At 40.6% G+C, this 22,035-nt stretch overlaps 1 protein-coding gene across 4 annotated transcripts in view; it reads right to left on the minus strand.

The window, feature by feature from the left end:
* Positions 1-22,035, minus strand: part of ATG10 (autophagy related 10) — a 146,140-nt gene that overhangs the window by 26,358 nt on the left and 97,747 nt on the right. For all 4 annotated transcript variants that reach the window (XM_054032741.1, XM_054032742.1, XM_054032743.1 and 1 more), the window contains exons 4-5: positions 16,851-16,977; positions 4,430-4,527 (exon numbers count right to left, since the gene is read on the minus strand). In XM_054032741.1, the coding sequence (XP_053888716.1) occupies positions 4,430-4,527; positions 16,851-16,977 (225 nt within the window). The remainder of the gene's footprint in view (positions 1-4,429; positions 4,528-16,850; positions 16,978-22,035) is intronic.

A 22,035-nucleotide genomic window follows, 5' to 3' on the forward strand; every position in this document is an offset into this window, starting at 1 on the left:
CTATCTTTATAAAACATTATGCAACTTATCAAGCTAATTTATTTATGAGAAATTAACTAGTTGACTTCTGCCTATTGCAATAAAAAAACAGGCTAATCAATAAAAATATTTCAAGATAATTCCTCAGCAAGTGAACATGACTTCCCATAATAAATCTAAAGTAACTGAAATTAGTTTAAAGGTTACCTTAACCATATGCTCCAACATCCTAGTAATTACAGCTATGCTCTTACAGACCTGATTCATATCTCAGATGCTGGTTTCAGATATATGCCTGCATTTAATCACACAGCTTGTAAATCACTGACACTGCAACACATATGTGCAAAGTATTGCAGCAAGATTTTGTAAGACGCCTAGAATACAAGCCCCCAGTGTGTTAAAATGGAGTTAAATCCTAAATGTGTAAAACAAATGAAGCTTTCTACTACTACTTGTAAACCAACTACTGAATCCAAAATATCAAAATTAGCTCTAGTTTGAATTCAAATGGCATTGTGAACCAGCTCAAAAATTTTTGTTCATGTTGGAATGGTGAATGGTTTGTAGAATTTTTTATGATTTATCTGAGTACCATGAACTTTCTCTGATTGCTGTTCATGGCATACTGAGAGTTTTCAGTTTGATCTGGTGAGCTAGCAAGTGACATCCACTTTGCGACCTGTGTCCCTAACTAGTTAAATCTATCTCATGTGACCAAGTGCGTCAGCCCAGATAAGCAGACAGGAGACAGAGAAGGGTGCATGTCAGTTCAACTCTCAGATCTAGAAAAGACTTTCTTGTAGTCCTAGCTCCTGTTTTGGTGTGAGACTGGCAGGCAATTGCTTAGTATGTTTATTACCTTCTGTAATTCCTTTGTGAATAGTCTTATTTGTATGGTAGTTTTTTATATTTGGTCTGGCATACCTATCTCCCAGTTTTACAAGGGGAAATGTGTTTGTTACACCAGTGGTAGCTGGCACTAAAAATATGTGAGAGTGTTGGCAACACCACTAACTGCACTGGTTCCTTCCCTCCCACGTGACTCCCCACTGCCTTGTTATTGTTTTTCAATCAGACCAAAGGAGGTTGGATCACATGTTAATGAGCCCTCAACACTCAGCTTCTCTCTGGATCAATCTAAAATTAACCACCGCATATAGAAATCTGCTCTTCTTGCAGGCTCTCACTCATAGCCATACACAGAAAGGAGGGACTCAGCAGGATCAGTACCCCTTTTCACAACCAGGGTGCAATTGGAGACTTTGGACCAAGTTCATTATTGCTGTGAAGTGGTGCAACCATGCCGAATTCAATGGAATTCCAGTCTTAAACCAGTGACAAACTCAGCCTTAGGGAGAAGATATTGCAGAAAATTAATGAAAGTATAAAACTATTAAAATATATATCCAAAATAATTAGTGGTCTTATTGGTGGGGCTTAGCCCCTAATTGCCAGCAATCCCTGTATCACACTGATGTCTGAATTCCCTTGAGCCAGCACCCTGAGGACCATAGTCCGTATTATTTCTGAAAAGAGAGTTAAACTCATTCTGCAATTTCCCCATTTCATAGGAAATCACCTTAGTATTATATTCAATTAATATCTTGCTGCTATAACTGTCTCTGTTTTGCAAAATGGTTTCCCCTGATATTTAAGTTCACTCTGGACATTGGACTAAGATGTAGTGTATTATTCCTGGAGAGGTGCCACAAAGACATTAGCTTCAGTGCAAAGTATATTTTACCAGCCAAAAAGCCTGTTACCACACGCTTGTGTGTAGAAGTGTGTTTCATGCACACCATTTGGTGTTATGTATCTCAGGGCAGTTTTATTTCATTGCTCCTTTACAGGTAAACATCAGCTTTGCTCTTGGCTTCCATTATTCTAATTTTACACAGTACACACATATTCTGTAACTGAAACTTCCTTTATTCTCAGAAACATTTGTATTACGATTTACTCTTCCTATATAGCCGTAGGTGTGGCATACACTGTTCTTTTCACAAAAGAGTTTGATTGTGGCTTTCAGCGACAGCCCACAGGTAGGGGAGGTGTCGAGGTGCAGTAGCTAGGAAGGCACATTGCTTATGGAGTGCACACAGCAGAGGCTTCTGCTACACATTTTTACAGGTTATAGCCTGCACTCATTCTACATGCCAGGACAGCTCTGTTGGAAAGTACAGAGGGTGTAGGGCCTGTTCCATCCCTAGCCCTAAGGGGTTCCTAGCAGTGTTGCTGGCATTAGAGTCTCAGGTCCTTGTGCACTGGAAATGCAAGGACTGAGGGTGATCCTAGCTCTGTCAAATAAGCATAAGGGAAGGCTAATTGCATTGTTCTTGCCCAATGCAGAACTAGTCACTATCCAGCTTTAAATGAGGAAAATTTACAATTTGAACCATGATAGCCACTGGAGAAGACCAGTTTATCGGCTATCAGATTTTATTAAACTCTGATTTGCTCATCCTTAGTCTGCAGTAGACAGGTCACACTAAGTAATGCATTGACTACAGGTACTTATTAACAACAGTTGTATTCTGCAAACTCACAGGCAATACCTAGAAGTGCACAACAAACAGCATACATACAATCTCAGTTGGGGTCTCCAAGCACTGCTGTGATACGAAGAATGAGAATAGTTTGGGATTGTGCAAACATGAACGCAGCTCAAATTCCCATGACTGTGCATCTTTTATGAATGTGATTCATTATTGTTTGTTACTTGTATTATGATAGCATCTAGAGGCCCCAGCTGAGATCAGGGCTTCACTGAGCTAGGCACTGTACAAACACAGAGTAAGAGAGAGTCCTTGCCCTGAAGAGTTTACAGTTTAAATAGACAAGACAGAAAAAAGGCTGGGGTGGAGGTGGGGATGAGGTACAGTGGGGACCTGAGACATGGAAATTCTACGATAATACAGACACTAAATAACATGTCCAAGGTTATACAGGAGGCCTGTGGCAAAGCCAGAAACTGAATCCAGATCTCCCGAGTCCTGCTTAGAGCCTTACCACAAGGCCCATTCTTGTCATGCACAATCTAGACCAGAGGTGGGCAAACTACGGCCCGCTGGCCATATCCGGCCCAAGGGACCCTCCTGCCCGGCCCCAGAGCTCCTGGCCCGGGAGGCTAGCCCCCGGCCCCTCCCCAGCTGTTCCCCCTTCCCCGCAGCCTCAGTTAACTGCACCGCTGGCGCAATGCTCTGGGTGGCAGGGCTGCGAGCTCCTGGGGCAGCATAGCTGCAGAGCCTGGCCTAACTCGGTGCTCTGTGCTGCATGGTGGCATGGATGGCTCCAGCCGGGTGGCACAGCTGTAGCACTGCCAGCCACTGGTGCTCCAGGCAGCACGGTAAGGCAAGCAGGTGCTTGGGGCGGCCACTCTGGAGAGGGGCGGCAGGTCCAGCTATTCAGCGGCAATTCGGCAGACGATCCCTCACTCCCGCTCCGAGCGAAGGATCTTCCGCCGAATTGCCGCTGCAGATCGCGATTGCGGCTTATTTATTTATTTATTTATTTTGGCTGCTTGGGCGGCCAAAACCCTGGAGCCGGCCCTGGTTCGGGGTGGTGGTCAGGGGCAGGGGTGTGAATAGGGGTCAGGGCGGTCAGAGGGCGGGGAACAGGGGTTGAATGGGGGGCAGAGGTCCTAGGGGGGCAGTCAGGAAGGAGGGGGTGTTGGATGGGGCAAGGGTCCCGGGGGGGCAGTCAGGAATGAGAGGAGGGGTTGGATGGGGCGGCAGGGGGGCAGTCAGGGGCAGGGGTTCCGGAGGCGGTCAGGGGAGAGGGAGCAGTGGGGAGGGGAATGGGGCAGGGGTCCCAGGGGCGGGGGGATCCGTCAGGGGGCAAGAAGCAGGGGGGGCAGGGCCGGGCCACGCCTTGCTGTTTGGGAAGGCACAGCCTGGCTGTTTGGGGAGGCACAGCCTCCCCTAACCGGCCCTCCATACAATTTCCAAAACCCAATGTGGCCCTCAGGCCAAAAAGTTTGCCCGCCACTGATCTAGACCATTTCCTAGAGGGCAATTATTGGATTCTTGAGAAAAGACCATAACTGTATTGGAACACTAATACTAATTCTAGTGACTTTTATTGCCATTTAAGATATACGTGGTTTGATCACCTTTAGCAGAGGATAGTAAAACAAGTTACAAGTACAGTATTGAGCTACTTTTTCTTTTAAAACACTGACTTCATTAAGTACTGACTTTAAAACACATTAGTCAGCAATAACAGATTATTTGACTAACAAACTAACGTTGTCCTTCAATTTTACAAATTATTAGTTTATTTTAAATCGAAAGTTACACTTCAGTCTTCCTGATAACGTAATTAGTAACCAACCCATGAATCACTGCACAATACACACAAAGCCTCTTCTATTTTAATCGGTGAATCTAATGCTATCTAGTCTCTTGGTAAATGAATGCCATACGGTAAAAGAATAGTAGCATCTAACCTGTTGTGTAATGGTGTCCCAGGGCCCCTCCAGCAGACGAGCCCGGTAGCATTCATGAACGCCTTCCCAAATTTCATCTAGAGTTAAAGGTCTTCCATCTGTAAAAAGACACATACAATACTCTCACAGTGATCTTGTATTAAATATATAGATTGCTTCATATAAATCTGAAAAATACTGATTGTCTGAAGATCAAAACAGACATGACAACAGCAAAAACGTAACTGGTCAGATTCTGTGCCAGTAATTCCCAAGTAGCACAGCTCAAACCCTGATCTGTATGTGCACTTAAAACTATGCCCTAAACTATCTGCTGCTCAGTTTTCCTACATGTAAAATGGAGAGAATAATTTAGCTAACACACTATACGAGAGCTGTGAGACTAAATTATGTTTTGTAAAGCTGAGCTCCGTGGACAAATGATATATAAGTGCAAAATATTTTTATTATCAAATATTTCACAAATACAAATCATGAATGAGAAACAAAATTCTATAAACAAAAGGTAAATATTTTTTAGTGTTCTACAGACTTTTTCCCCCAATTGTATTCATACAGTATTTACTGTTATGTCCTGGATATTACCTGTGGAGTTAAAATAGAATTATGATATAAGATTAGTGTCAACCACTTTGAAAATAAGCATGTCAATTTTGTATCAATATTTGTTTTTGACAAATAGCAATAGAATATTTTGATCTATTTCCAATAAGTAGCTTCATCTTGGCATTTATCAGGTGTCAGAAGACCATTATCCTGTGATAAATAGTGCTAATCCATTGACATTTTCGTGTCTGTAAAATGAACAAGATTTATTCATCCAATTAACATTTGAATGTCATGTTTAGATACAAGTAAAAAACCAACTACCTACAGCCTCTCTTTTATCTTATTTTCTGCACACATTTAGAAAACAGCACTAAATTCCACTCTGACATAAGCATCATACTCCAGTAGCATCAAAACATGTGGCAAATTAAGCAATTGAGGAGCTAACAATATCCAGTAACTATATTTTGCCATCCTCAAGAACATGTGGCTTGTCAGACCAACATGCCCTCTGTGTTGTGATGACAGATCATTAGACTACAGTGGGATAGGTCAACAGTTGACATTAAAGAGAAGTTTGTTAATTTATGCTTCTTAAATTTGTTCTAACTTTGGAAGGATTAATGTATGCTCTTAAATCGCATCCTCTATGCACCTATTACAAGGCTCCATGGCAACTTATTTTCCACATCTTTCAGCCAAATTGAAGGTACAAATGCAAAATCTAGGATATACTAGATTTGTGATACTCTAGTGTAGGACTTTAATGCACATCTAGGTTTCTATATTGTACTCCCACCCTGGTATCTGTGAATCTTCAATGTGATACTTGAGCACTTTGAGATCCCAAAATCACTGAATAGATTACTCTGATTCTAAATGGATTTACTCTGCTTTAGTACTATGGAGGCGCTGGTCGAATATCCATAGTTAAGAATGAGCTGAATTTTGCACTTAAAGCAAGATTTCTACCACTTTATGTATAAAAAAATGCAGCATATCCTCCTCAAAATTACAGCACTTAATCTTTGAGTTATAGAATAAATTTTCTGAGAAATTACAAATCTATTAATTTAACTGAATTAAAATTAATTTTAAAATGTGTCCTTTAAAAAATTTAGCAGCTGATGTCAGTCATGGTTTGGCCCAAAAGATCTCAGTAATGAAAAAACAGACTTTTCAAGCTTTCCATATAATTAACTCACTGAAGTCTTGTGTATAGACTACATTTGAAAAATATATTTTGGGATTAATGGTCATACTTGGTCATTACTCTACATAAATGAAAGTTTTTCCTTCAGCAGAGACTAAAGAATAACATTCTACTTCAGATAATTCAGCCAAGAATTGTTGTCTATCGGCTGCCATCTCCTATTGCTGGGACTGAAGCCAGAGGCTGTCCTTGGGCACAGATGGCCACTTCCTCCATTTTCCTCCACTTACCGTATTCCTCTCTGCCTGCTGACAGTGCAAGGGGCCACTATCTTCCCCAGCTTGTCTGAATTACCATTGGGAACAATGGGAGGCAGTAGCTATTCTGAAAGAGGGCATCTTAACTGAGGGAAGCCTGTGGCCTCAGTCCCACTGATAATAAGAGGAGACGGTGGACATGTGGAAGGAGGAACTTTCAGTAATGAAGAATAATGGTAAAAATTACCATTAATTCTAAATATTTGTTTTCAAAAACTAACCATGGCACCAAGTTTATTCTGGGACAACGAACATTAAAATACTTTAATCATAAACATATATTGTTGTTTCATAGCCTTCACTCTGCTCGGCAGTGATGCTATTTGAATGCCCAAACTGTGCATTTCTGTACCTTAACATATTTTGATTTACATTTAACCTTGTCTGAATTTCCTGCATTGTTTTGTAACAATTATACCATCTCTGTAATGCATTTTACCCTAAATTACTCTTAACTTAAAGTCCATTTTAATGTAGTTCATCCGGGAATTGATAAAGATGGCATAGCTGCAGCTAGCTATTGTTTTCCCCATAAGCTCCTACCTTAATTTACTAGTCTAGGTCTGCTGAATGACAGGACATCTTCCCAATGGTGCCCTAAATCAGCCAGGTGATTCCCCTGGTTTGATCCAGCAGCCAGAAGTAACAGGTTATCAAGCATTTAATGGATATGAGGACCATCTGTGTCGGTGGGAAGAATTAGTGCCTGAAAGTCTGGCAATCTTCTCTCATAAACATCTAGACTATGGGAGGATGCAGCATGACTGACCAGAGGATTGTTCTGGTAGAAAGTAACCTGGGAAGGAGGGAGGTGTTTGTAGTCTTATTTTTTCAGTGATGGTGGTAAGGGTGGTAAATAGCAGAAATCTACTCCCAGCAAACATTTGACTAGAGGAGTGTTTTGTGTTGGGAAGTTCACTGGTTTGCATGCATTTGGTCAATTGTTTTGAGTTATTTTTGTTTGCTTGTTTTTGCTATACTAGCTTTACATGCCTTTTACCTAAAGCAAATGCACACAATTTTGTACAAAACACCCATCTATATTCTGTGGACACTCCAAGTCCCCCAGGCCCTATGGCTGCCAACGTTCATACATTTAGCAGCCTTATCACATATTCCTGCAGCCCAGCTAGATCTCACACAGCCAACTGGGCAGCAGAAGTAGTCTGTAATTGTTGCTGCTAACCACAAGGGACAGTGTGGCACCTTTGTCTCTTGTGTCCCTACTCCCACTGTTGGATCAGAGCGGGGAAGGTGCAGCCATAAAGAGGAGGTGATGGCAGCCGGAACAGCAAACACAGGGTAGTGGAAGTGAGAGAAGGTCAAGGGCCCAGAGTTGGCCTTAGGTCCTCCAGCGTGAACCCACCTATCCATCCCTGCCGCTGCTGCCAAGTTTTGTGCAGCTCCATGTCCTATCCCCACCTTTGCTTTGAGCAGAGTGCATTGACCACAAGTGGAAATTTGTAGTTTAATGAACTAATTCACAAATAATTTATATATAAATAATCTGCATACAATGTCATAGAGTGAAATGAAAAGTGTTTCACACATCAATACTTCTCCTGTGTGTCATACAAGATTTACTGTGCCTTGACAAAACATAGGTGCCATTAAAGTCAAAAAGCCAGCACATGATATGTCATGAATTTAGAGTTTTAAAAGACTTCAAGATTTTGGTTCAGAACCTGGAGCACATGAGAGTTACTGCTAAAGAAGCACTAACCAATACATCCGCAACAGTGGAGACTGAATGTGGACTCTGACACCTACCCAAAGGAAAATGGGAAAGTTGTCTTGGGAAATGCCCAACCAGGAAACGTTTGATTTTTTTTTTTTTTAGCACAGTCTAAAAGAGCTGGGAGTTAGGAAGAAGTGGGAGTTAGGATCTCCTGAATACTACTCCTGTCACTGCCACTAACTCATGACAGTATATGGCCTTGAACAAATTAATTCACCAGACCAGGTATATGAATCAAGATAGACACAAGCAGCAGCAATCGGCACCAAGCTTTTCTTAGGATGGAAGCCTTATTAATCAGAGCCTCAGATCTTCACATTTTACCTCTCTGTGAAATGGGCATAATCAAATTTCTTTGATAAATGTTTTTCCATATTCCAAGGTGGGTTATGCACCCCGATGCCAGCAACATTCAGGAACATCCAGAAAACAGTAAAGAGCATCCCTTCTTGGCACCGAATGTTTGGAGCCAAGACTATATAAAGGCTGTGCAGTTCCAACTGCTTCAGTTTCTTCCTTTCTACAGTTAGAAAGGTTGCTGCAGATGTAAAAATCTTGGCTCCATTCCCAGAGAGCTGAACTGGGGTTCTCCCAAGTTTCTATCATATCTTTTTTTCCTTGTAGTTTAGTTAATTTAGGGTTTTAATTTATTAGACTTCTAGTTAAAGTTTTGTTTTCTTGTTTGGCTTAGTTTGACCCCATGCTTGGCACCAGGAGCATCATGGCTAAGTTGTCTCTTAAAGAACCAGAGAACAAGGTCCTGTTCTCAGAACTGATGTGTGTTGTCTCGGGAAAGCTCACTACCCGACTGGTGTTCAGCGCCCCAAGTATTTACACCTCAGGCCCACAGGCAGCACCAGATTGGACATTAGGAAAAACTTCCTGTCAGGGTGGTTAAGCACGGAATAAATTGCCTAGGGAGGTTGTGGAATTTCCATCATTGGAGATTTTTAAGAGCAGGTTAGACAAACACCTGTCACAGATGGTCTAGATAATACTTAATCCTGCCTTGAATGCAGTCCTACAATTCTAAGCTTGCCTTATGATAGTGGCCTTACAAACCAGAAGTTCCTAAGAGAGTTAGAGTGCAATCTCCACTACATTCCTGTCATAGTTTCAGGGTAATTGCACCTGTAATCCCCCCTCCATGGTCCCTTGAAGGCACCTACGTAAAGGCTTCTGGCTCCCAACTGTCCCCTCTCTTGGGTGTAGACTCGCGTCTATCTCCCTCCTGACTGAGGTTTTTAAGGCTGTGCAGCTCCCTGCCTTATGCTGTGATATTCTCAGCAAGCCTGGCTGCTTGAAAAGGCCAGCATATGCGCTTTGCTTTCTCTTCAAAGGGTATAAACAACATAAATGCCAGCAATTATAAGTTACCACACAGCTCTTTATAAGTAAGTACATTTATTCTAAAGGTGAAAGCATTACCAAGAAAACATATTAAAAACAATAAAAGAACCTACCTGAATTCTAAAAAGCTTATCAGAGGTCACCTTGACTCCAACCCATGGGTTCTGGTAGGTGTCAGTCTTTCAAAACCCATAACTGGGTTCTCCTCATGGTTAGAAGTTCATAACTGCCTTAGATTCAGAACCAGAACCCAGGCTGGCCAGTTCAGCCATTTCTTTATATGGCTTGGGCCTTTGATCTCCAATCCCTGGGATCAGGTAATCAGCAGACAAAAACCCTCTCCTCAGGACATAGCTTCGGAAGGCTCGATTTTTGCCTAACCAGAGGTGAGGAATTTGCATTAACCTCTCCCTGGTGTTCCCCAGGAAATCCACTTCACACTTATTGTCCAAAATGTCCATTCTTGTCTGGCACATTTTCAATATAGTCCTTTGAACTACCACGCCTCACATCACATCGTCTGCCTGGTGAGATTATCTACAGTCCCGGCCCACAATAATACATAAACTATTCATTTAATACAAAGGACCCAAAAGATACTTAAACTTAGTTCAATAAGGTTTCCCAAGAATGTGGCAGGACATAGCCATATCTGTCACAATCCCACCAATTCTCCTTTTTCACCGCTAGCCAGCATCTGTGACTCCTCCTCTGGCTGTGAGGAAGAAGAAGTGGTGGGTGACTTGCATCATTCTTTTCCTGAAGATCAGGAGTGATAACCATGTCCACACGCTACATCTGCATAACCACAAGATTATGAACAGCTTCAGGAGCTGTTGGAATGTATGGAAGATTCCTTGGAGCCAGAGACCATTACAGTCCATAGAAATACATCACCTCTTTGGCATCTTGAAGGCTAAAGGCAAAGGAAAGCTACTCTGTGCTAAACCCAGGGTTGTGAGTTCAATCCTTGAGGGGGCCACTTAGAGATATGGGGCAAAATCAGTACTTGGTCTTGCTAGTGAAGACAGGGTGCTGGAGTCCTGAGCTGGCAGGGAAAACAGGAGCAGAGGTAGTCTTTTGCACATCAGGTGGCAGCTCCCAAGGGGGTTTCTGTGATCCAACCCGTCACAGTGGCGTAGTCGAGCAGGATCTGTGCACTGCTGATTGCTTTGAGATACTGGTAGTGATTTTAAGTGAGTTTTAAGTGTGGTGGCTGGAGAACAGACAAAGTGGTTACTGGTTTGTTATTTTCTGTTTGCTTATTTCGGGAAAGGGAAGTTGGGACAGAAAAGGAAGTAAAATAAGTAAGAATGAAGATCAAAAGAAGCTAAAACTACCCAAGTTGCAAATTGCCCAGAAAGACTGAACAATGGGCGCTGGGAATGTCTCTGTTAACTAAGAAGCCCCTGAGCTGAGTGCATCTCAGTTTCAGTGAACTGCAGATGGGTGTGGCCCAACCTCTGTCTGTGCTGAAGCTGACTGGAGTGTCTAACCTAGCAATACAGGAGGGGACGGATGCCTGTTCTGGCAGGAGAGGGTTCTCTGTGGTATCCCAGTTCGTTGAGTGATGATCTCAAGGGAAGACAAATGGAAATTGATGTACAGTTTGCCCAGGAAAAGGCTGCCCACCAACCTGGACTTAAGAGACAAAGCAATTAAGACAGAGAAGCATGACCTGGCTGTAATGGAGTGGAAGAGGTGCACAGAGACATGTATCCTGGAGCTGGAAGTTGGGATCATGGTGACTGCTGAGGTGGGAACAAATCCCAAGGACTCTAGCTGGAAGCAAACCCAACCTGAGTGAAAGGGGGCGGATTTTGCTGGCCAGCGAAAGGTCTCTCATAGCTTGGAGCTGTGAGCCTACAGCTGAATCAGGGTCTCTTTCCCTTCTGGGGGACACAGGAGTGTCTGCCCCATAGGGGAGCCCAAAAACGAATTTTAGGTATACTGCCTCCGCCATGGTCAGTGTCCAAGTCTCTGGCAGTAAGTTCAGGAGGAGGGTGTGACATTGTGCAGTCTATATGGTTTTATAAAAACATGATAATAAGTGAATATAATGTAACTGGGATATGCTTCATGCAAAAGGTCTCTTGTAAGGTATCATTACAAAGCTTATAATCTACTGAGTGTAATCATCCGATTTGTATAAATGTACCACTCTTGTATCTAAAACTAGAAATATAAAATATAACTCTGAGGGCCTATTGTCATTATGTAAAGTGTGGGCCATTAAGGATGGTTTGGAATCTTGATGACTCCCATTGTCTGCAGATGGCTGTGTTTACCTGTGAGTCTTCCTATATATGTGTGTGCTGGCAAGTGAGTAATGAAGTCTTGCAGTGACATGTGATCATGTCACCTGAACTGGAATCCATCTTTAACCTGGTGCTTTTCCAGTGAGGGGGGGTGGAAACCCAGAGGGACAAAGGGTTCCCGCCTTATGCAAAAGATATATAAAGGGGTGGAAGAGAACAAGGGGAGAGAGAAGCCATCATGAAGAATCCCCTAGCTATCACCTGAGCTGCAACAAGAGCAGTACCAGGGGAAAGAATTGTGCCCAGGCCTGGAAGGTGTCCAGTCTGAGAAAAAACTTACTGAAGCATCTCTGAGGGTGAGATTATCTGTATTCAGTTTGATTAGGCATAGATATGCGCATTTTATTTTATTTTGCTTGGTGACTTACTTTGTTCTGTCTGTTACTACTTGGAACCACTTAAATCCTATTTTCTGTATTTAATAAAATCACTTTTTATTTAGTAATTTACTCAGAGTATGTATTAATACCTGAGGGAGCAAACAACTGTGCATATCTCTCTATCATTGTTATAAAGGGCGAACAATTTCTGGGTTTGCCCTGCCTAAGCTTTATGCAGGGTAAAACAGATTTATTTGGGTTTAGACCCCATTGGGAGTTGGGCATCTGAGTGCTGAAGACAGGCACACTTCTGTGAGCTGTTTTCAAGTAAACTTGCAGCTTTGGGACAAGTGATTCAGACCCTGGGTCTGTGTTGCAGCAGACGGGAGTGTCTGGCTCAGCAAGACAGGGTGCTGGAGTCCTGAGCTGGCAGGGAAAACAGGAGCAGAGATAGTCTTTTGCACATCAGGTGGCAGCTCCCAATGGGTTTCTGTGATCCAACCCATCACATACTCTTTTGATTAATGCAGGGTTACTAGACCCAGCCCAGGACTTCTGGTTCATGTCAGCATCGAAGAAGGCTGACTGCTTACACAAGCTGTCTCAATGAAATCTAATAGGCTACATCAAATGCTTCAACAAGGATTCCTGTATTTCTTCAGCTATCCTACTCTTGGATCTTCGGTAGTCTCAGCAGCTAGGGAGCAGATGAAGGACTTCCATTGGAAAAAGGCAATGAAGAAGGTTGAATTTGGGGGGAGGAAAGTATATTCCTCTGGGACTCCAGTAATGTCTCCTGCTACCAAGCTGTAATGGTTCTATACCAGTTTCATCTTTGGGAACGGACACTTTCACTGCTGGATCTTTTGCCAGAGGTGCAGCAGGAGTCAGTGAAGGACTGTTTCAGAGGGACATGTGATGCCTAAGAACTTTCTCCTTGTGTTCTATGATGCTTCTAACATATCTGTTAGAACAAGGGCATCAGGAATCACATTTAGTCATTATTCACAGATGAAGTCTTTGCCCTCACTAAGGCATAAAGGTCTTTCCTGTACATTGACCCTCAAAGTCTACAAAAAGTCTAGATATCGTCCCTAAATGTTTTCATTCTATGCAAATTCAAGTCCTTCTGACATGTAGGGTAATGTAGTTTAATTTTCCCTGGACAAGGAGGAGATTTCAGGAAGAATTCCAGGAGACGGTCAGTTTCAGGTAGGTATAAAGTTTGGATGAGGATAAAGAACAACTTTGACCCTGTGAAATACATTAAAGGGAGAATCAGCCATTAATGTCTGCAGCTCATTCGCTCTTCTTGTACATGCGAATTAAAGCCGGACAAAGATGTTGCCACTGACCATGAGGCTCTCAAAGCTGCCAGCCAAGAACAGTTGAGAATCTTAGTGGAAAAGTACAAGAAAAAATTTCTTGGGGAGCCTTTTTTTCTCTTTAGGGTGTAGCCAGAGACTGACTGAGTAACTCCGTTCAAGCTGGAATCTTATACAACAGGAGAAATGAAGAATGTAATTGTTCTAGAACAGTTTTTTTTTTTTAAATAGTGGGAGGGTGCAGACTTGGGTGTGCTGGCACCAGTTGTTTTTATAACAGACAATGTAAGGAAGTGCTCATGAATATTGTAAAATATACAAAGCTATTTAGTCTGGTTGAACAGAGGAATTATTATTTCCTAGGCTGGCCTACAGGTCTAATGGCCGCTTAACATATTGCAGTGCAGAATCTGAGTTTGGGATTCCAATTTAGCCCTTTCCTGTGGGAGCATGATGATCAAAGTCCCTAGAAGGGTTACAGCTCACATTTATCTCTTGCAATCCACTCCCATTAATGTAAAGGGAGATACAAACAGGCTTCAATGGAAACCATGCACAGCCCACCTACTCCAAAGAATCCTAGCAATGCAGGATATTTGGGATGTACTATACCAAAAAGGGGAGAAATGAAGGATCCCAGGGAACCCCAAAGGAGACAAAATAATTTTCTAACAATGATTCTAACACAAGGGAAGTTCCAAAATATTTCAAACACCAAGATTTTAGTTTAAGACCAATTTTACATTTACATTTTTGCAAATTAAAAATTAAATTAAAAAAGTGAACTGGCCTAATAACATGATTCTGTTTCCAGATTTAGGGTCCCTGTAGCCCTGGGCCTGGAGAACTTTGGACCACATAGGGGAGAGAGAGAGTCGGAAAGAACTGCTCTTACTACGTAATATATATGCAATAATAACAATTTACAGAGTTGCCAAATTTCATATGTTGTAAGCAGATAAATAATGAATTCATAGAATATCAGGGTTGGAAAGGACCTCAGGAGATCATCTAGTCCAACCCCCTGCCCAAAGCCGGACTAACCCCCAGACAGATTTTTGCCCCAGCTCCCTAAATGGCCCTCTCAAGGTTTGAACTCGCAACCCTGGGTTTAGCAAGCCAATGCTCAAACCACCAAGCTGATGTAGGTCTGAGTATGGGGTGTTCTCCCACCCACTCAGCAAACAGAAGAGCTGAACAATAGTGGCTGTCAGAAGAATAAGGGGCAAAGGGTTATCAAGGGAAGAATAGTATCATCATAATGAAAAGGCAAAAGTGGGGACCAGGCAAGGCAAAGGAGAAAGCTTGCTCAGATGTCTGTCATAAATAGTGATCTGTATAGTCTGAAAAACGTCATATTGGGGGGTTTGGATAGCACCAGGCAGTAAGTAGATAATCTATATCAAAGGAAGGATTTCCAATATCCAAAAAACTGTGCTATACAGAATGAAAATAAGAGATTTAGTACTAATAGAATATTCTTCTGGGGAAAAAAAAAGAGTTGGATGCCAGTATTTGTATCCTCCTCTCTTCAAGCCAGTAACCAAAAGAAAAATGTTAATAAGGATATAAAGAGACTCCAGATGACTCCAGAAATTCTCAACAAAACCATAATTTTCCACTGTGAAAGATTCCCAAGAAGTATGTTAAAAACATAATTATACTTGTAGGAACAATTACAGTTCTGTACTGCAAGGGGAGCTGTTGGCACATAATACTAAGATTGTGCATTAGCTCATCCACCAGCTTCTGTAATATCCACTTCCAGCTATAAGGAGTCATGTTTCAACACCTCCGATTCCCTGATGCTGACAAGCTAAACAACTTGTTTTGTCTCTGGGAGCTCTTCTCTGGTGATTAACTGCTTATAGTGAATACTAATTATATGAAAGTACAGTACTATAGAAATACTGTTTCCTCTACCTGCAGCATCACCATTCTCTTACACAGAGAAGGTATACTGTTAATTCAACTAAAACCAAGAAGATGACATTTTTCAGCACCACAAATAAATTAATCAGCTTCTTACTATGTTATTTCGAGACAGCAAAAGTTACTGACTAGCAAGAGTTTATTTATCCTTCTGCCTGCAAAACAAGTTTAATGACAGATTATTGCACATTTGTAAATGCTTGTAACAGTCCTAGGAATAAATTTGCAACATGAAGTGTGTGAGAATTTGTGATCTATTGGTAGTTACGGAGACTGAGCTGTATTCCCAATTCCCCAATTTGAACATTTACCCCAAATTATCAGTTCTTAGAAATTGCACCTCAGACTAAAATCTTTTCACACGGAGTCTGAGAATTTGTTCTTCAATTTTAAATCTAAAGTGCTTGTTAAAACGTGAACATTGCAAAATTAGAAGTGATTAAACAATATAAGTCCATGAGTGATTAAATCTACCAAACACAGGCAAAGCAGCTTAAGTGACTTTAATTAAAAAGAAAAATATCACAGGCAACATTCAGATGTCTTCATCAAGATAAAATTTGAAGATCATTCAAAACACAAAATCTGCCATGCAGGAGACAAAGTTTAGAAATGACCTCAGGATTCCAACTCCTCAGCCCCAAGTGCATTGTCTTTGGGAAGAGGAGAGAAGCACAGACAGTGCTGCAGTATAATCACTCTATGCTTGTTGATTAAATAAGCATGACTAACAGTGGCTAGGAAGGGAGACAGTGTGTTCCACTTTCCTGACAGGAGAGAGAGTGAAATCACAGTGGCAGTAGTAACTGGGCAATGGGTGATAAGATGTATAGATTAGGGAGAAAATAAACTATTGATTTCAGTCATTTTATGCAATGTTTTAAAACTGTTTCTTCCAGTGCAAACTGATTTTATGTTGGTTTTATATTTGGTAACTTTTAAAAACTGTTTAAATTAGAAAGAAAGATAGCATACAGACTGTTTTAAATGTAAATTTTGACCTAATCATTTTGGATCAAATTCAGCTCTGAAATAAGCAGGCGCAACTCAGCTGAAGTCACTGCAGTACAGCTTACTTATTCCATGCCTGAATTTGATGCTGTAGCTTTAAGTTCTTTGTATTCATTTAAAGAAATCAAAAAAGAAAAATGGCCAGCAGGTTTCGTCAACTATGGGCATGATGCCAGGAGTCTAAAGATCAGACTTCTCCAGGCTGAGATGATATCATCTACTACAAGGTCCTGAGGCTCATAGTGTCTGGAGTATCAGAAAATTTACTAGTGAACACCCCATCTCATATTTTTTATATTAAACATGATTATTATACTGCCAGTTGAGTACAAAATCTGTTTCAAAGATTTCACTTCATCCCTGCATTTTTTTTCTTTTACTATGTGTTTAATGTATAACAAGTCTTACCTAAAAAGCATGCCCTAAAGTAAAGCACAGGTACTTCGTAGCTGCTGGAATACAAGACATGATACTCATAACGAATCACTTCTGATGTTGCACAGATTCCGGCTACTTCAGAATCATCCAGGGCTTCCTAAAACAACAAACATTAACACAGTACTTCAGTAAATTATGGGCTTACCCGTAAGGAGAAAATAAGGGTTACCATTATAGTAATTAATTTAATAAATATAAGGAGCAGACATGAGAGGAATTGTCCCTTACTGAACACTCATCAGTTGAGTCCTGAGGAAATAGTAAGACCAGAAAGAAAAACACGAAAGCCCCAATTCTGCAAAGATTTACCTACATGCTTCACTTCACACACCATGAGGAGTGTGTATATAGTTAAACCCATGTGTAAGTCTTTGAAGGATTGTGGCCTTAATTAATCCAGATTGCTTTTGTGAAACAATCAGACAGCAAAGCAACTGTGGAAAATCTTTATCGCAATACTTTTAGCAATATGTTGGCTACAGCAGCTACTCCCTTTGTTACCTGTTACTGTTGAAGATCATCCTACCAACTGAAGGTGAAGTTATAATAGATCCCTAAAGAATCTGCAGGTTTAAAACAAACAAAAGGAAGTATTTCTTCACACAACACACAGTCAACCTGTGGAACTCTTTGCCAGAGGATGCTGTGAATGCCAAGACTATAACAGTGTTCAAAAAAGAAGTAGATAAATTCATGGCAGATAGGTCCATCAATAGCTATTAGCCAGGATGGGCAGGGATGATGTCCCTAGCCTCTATTTGCCAGAAACTGGGAATGGGTGACAGGGGATGGATCACTTGATGATTACCTGTTTGGTCCATTCGCTCTGGGGCACCTGGCATTGATAACTGTCGGAAGACAGGATACTGGGCTAAATGGACCTTTGGTCTGACCCAGTATGGCTGTTCTTATGGTGGTTACTTTCCAAAGGATAATTCATTTTATGCAGAAAATTCCGAGTTCCATTTTTAATAAGAGCTATTTTGCAAGAGCTGGTTAATAACACTTCTGAAATTGAGACAATTTTTCCCCTCCTCTTACTATATGCTGCTAAAATCAACTTCAACTATAGATTGGGCTCCACCTCTTCTGTTTGTTTATAAGCAGAAGCACTCCAATACATTCCCAGGAGCTCCCAATTACCAGCTTACGTTTTGTATCTTCTTTTACCAATGTATGAACATAAGACATAATTTTCAAAAGGTGCTGAGCACCCACAGTTCTTATTGACTTTACAACCAATTGCGAAAGTTTATCACTCTGAAAATTAGGCCATTAACTTTTTAACCCTATTAAATAAGCTAATTAGATATACTGGAACAAATTTTCCAAGAAGACAAAACTGAAATGTCCACAAAATGCACGTGCACTTGTTGAGCCTTGAAAACCCTGAATTTGCATACACAAACCAACTGTATGCCCCAAAGAGTAGGTATATATATACAAATATGGGCTTTGTGGGTGCACTAGTACCAACTAACTGTGAATATTTAGTTCTTTGCCCAAGCAAAATGCCAAAGACTGAAAGGGAACAATGAAGAAACAGCATTTTTTAACCCTCAAGTTGTTACAACACATAAGACAGTTAAAGCTATTTTGTATTTTTTCTTAGATCCTTAACTCACCTTAATGCTTGCTCTGCCATGAATCAATTCATGAGGGAGATGCAAGAACTGACAAACTAAGAGTAACCATAGAGAACATACTATGACTTTTTGGAAAGCCCATGTAAATTGATTTCATCCAAATAGTATTTTAGACAATCAGGTGTTGCTGATAAGAGTGTACAAGACTGTGACTAGAGGTCCCAGATTCTGGATAGCCACATACCAGTGTAGTTGGAAATAATGATAACACGATTTTAAACATTAAATTAAGATATTTAGAAAATCACAGCAGCTCAAAGAACAAAAGAATTCTGGGAATAATGGCCAATTGCAGAAAGCTTGATCTTAGTTTACCAAAAAACAGATACCTAAAGCACTGAGCCTGGACATTAAAGGAAATCCTCTCTGTTGACCCAGCTTTTAAAATCTTAGGCAATGAGATATTAAAGACAATATGCCAGAAAGGACAACATTGATTACTGTTTTTGACTTCACCAACCAGATACAGATCTGTATGCTTTACCCAGTTCACATATAATAGACTAAGAACACACGTTTTCCCTCCTTCCCTCATAGCAATCCTACTGATCAGATGTATTGGGAGCCAATACTATGTAAAAGATTTTTTGTGGAAGAAAGATTGATATTACGTTTTGCCTAGTAAACTGATAATTCTTTAAACTGGATATATCAGCTGGGCCAGTGCTTTGGTGAAGAGCATAAATGGGAAAAGAGAAGAGAATGGAGGGCGATGGCAGAAACTAAAAACAGCAACTAGGGATCAGCCCAAATCCCCTCAAACTTTGAGGACCTTTGGATTCAGATCTGAACCCAGATCCAAACTACATAACTTAAGACAATCTCTTCCTGAAGCAAAACTTAAAACGATTCTTTGTGAAGACATTCATGTTTAGTAGGTTTTTATATTATGGGTTTACGTACTATTTGGCCATTAGATGACTTTGCTCTGAAACAGGACTGGATAAGTGTGACATATAGTGAAGTACTTGCTGAGTCTCTTTCTTTTGTTGGCTGTGCTGTACTGTACCACTGATAGTTCCAGTGCCGATATAAATTTTTAAATATTGTTCTTCCACCAAAACAGTCCTGTACATGCAAGTACACTCTTGTGTGTGTATATGGAAAAACAATGAACATCACTTTAGTCATTAACATTATATTGATTTCTAATTTGGAATTATTTTTAAACTAGAATAAAAAAAACAGTCACCCTCTCTTTCACCCAAAAGCACATGGAGAAATAAGTAACATCTTTACCAAAGAGCTGCCTTCCTCAATGTGAGTTCAGCAGAACAGGCCTCATGAATGTCCTGCTATCTTGGAAGTGGTGGGTTAAGATATGAGCAGTCTGTCGCTAAAAATTCTGCTTCTGGGGATTGCAGGGAGTTCAGGGTTTGAGCAACCTCTGCAGAAAAACCTTAATTTTCTGGAGATGAACTGGACTAGGGAATAGAACAATGAAGGAGTCAGCAGCTCTTTCTGATGACCCTGTTCCTCAAGAGGGAGGAGATGGACTACAAAAAAATCTCCCTTGAGGATTCCTGGTGTTACTGGAGGGAAATTAGATTATGATATGCCTCTCTAGAGATCCTACTTCTCAAGAGACAAGAGCTATTTTATCCATCAGTGGCATCCCCAAAAGAGTACGGACACCTCTGGAGGGTTAGGAACAGGAAAGAGCAGGTTGTGCAATCAGTCTTCTCCTGAAAAGCCAGGTGTTTTAGGGAACTGGAGGTTGACCATTTCATTCATGTTTTAGGGAGCTGGAGGTTGACCATTTCTCATTTTGTATTAACCTGGTTTTTGCTTGTAAATGATGGTTTGGGCTATGTCTGAAACAGGGAATTCAAAAGAAGGCAAAGCTTAAGGAAGCTTTGGAAGACAAAAATTTTCCCTTCTCTATCCTGTAACAAACTGGAATTTGGTCTAGTATACGAAGCTTCTGTTATTCAAAATATGATTTTTGATCATTCAGATCTCTTTGCATGCTATATATATAGTGACAAGTGGAAGCACTACTGTAGTTTATATACTTGCATGGACACGTGAATCCTTCTTAGAGCTATTTCTAATCCCTTTTCATTTGGGTAAACAGCAGTGGCAGGACTTGTTACATAAAAAGATACAGTACCAACATGTAATCCTGTACTTTATAGTCTCTAAGAATGATGCATAGAATTTAACATGGGAAAGTAAATTTTGTAGTCTACAAGCACTGAGTGTTTCTTTAGCTGGTGAGTTGAGCCTTTGCTAAAGCCATGTTCTAGAATAAAATGAACTGGGTCTCTTTTTAAGATGATATTTGGAGCATTTAAGACTTTGTTTGTGACTGAACAGAACCCACAAAGACTAAGCGAATATTACATTGACCCAACAGAAGATAAGTCTGAGGGGGTTTTAAACAAATGGCCATACCTTTTTGCATAATCACTAACAGAGCCATAAATAACAGAAGGTATAACTAATACATAAAAATAAAATCCAGTTATTTTCACATAAGCCATGTGATAGCCTATTTATAGGTTGTTTTTAAAAATTTTAATGTGTTCCTTTCCTTGCTATATATACTACTGTCCTGCACCCTCTGAGCTGTTAACAGTACTTTATGTACTACGGTATTATGACAGCTACAACGCAACATAAATAATTTACTCTTGAGCATTGATAGGTCATAACATGCACAGTACCATTGCTCCAAAAATATTCCTGGAAATATAAATATAAAGAGGGTGAGCTAGCTCTGTTGTTGAATTGATGGATTTTGTTTAGATACTCACTATGGCAAAAAGATTTATCTGCACAGTGGATAAAATGCTAATTTTATTGAAGTGTTATTAAATAGGGATTTCTGGCTAAATTATAATTCCTAGAAAAATTGCACAGCCACTTGATTTCTCAGTTCTTGTTTCTCCATAAGAATTTGCTTGCATGGCTGCCACACTGCAAGGGAAAACTGAATCCAGGACTGACTGACTGTTTCCTAAACAAATTGGGAAGTTGTCATCAGGAAGCATCTGTTACTTTATTACTCTCACGAAAAAGCGTTCTTGTGCTATCATAACGGACTATTGAGCAGATGCTTTAAAGCACTATACCCACAGCAATGTATGTATAATAAAAAAGATAAGCAGCTACAGCCTAATTAATGATATTGGTTCCTTTATAAATGCATTCTTACTAATTTTAATTTATCAAAAGTTGTCTTCGACATTTTAGCTCTCTCTTCTACTCAATATATTTGTTCTGTTCCTTTTAAATGATAAAATATTTACATCAATAGATAAGAATTAATGTTGCACATCCTTCTGAAGGCAAAATAACACATTTCTTCTCTAACAAAAGATACTATTTTATCCCTTTGTGAGGCAGAAGACAAGTTAAAGATCCTGGGGGGTGAAGAATTAACTTGTTTTTGACAGTATTTAATAAGAACTGTATCCATGAGGGGTAAGGCAGGTCATGTTGGGAGGATAGGCCTCAATGGGAAGGATAGGGAACAGAAGTTCATAGCATGAACTGGGAAGGAG

Source organism: Malaclemys terrapin, chromosome 6 (assembly GCF_027887155.1).
Source record: "Malaclemys terrapin pileata isolate rMalTer1 chromosome 6, rMalTer1.hap1, whole genome shotgun sequence".
In the NCBI taxonomy this organism is placed as follows: Eukaryota; Metazoa; Chordata; order Testudines; family Emydidae; genus Malaclemys; species Malaclemys terrapin.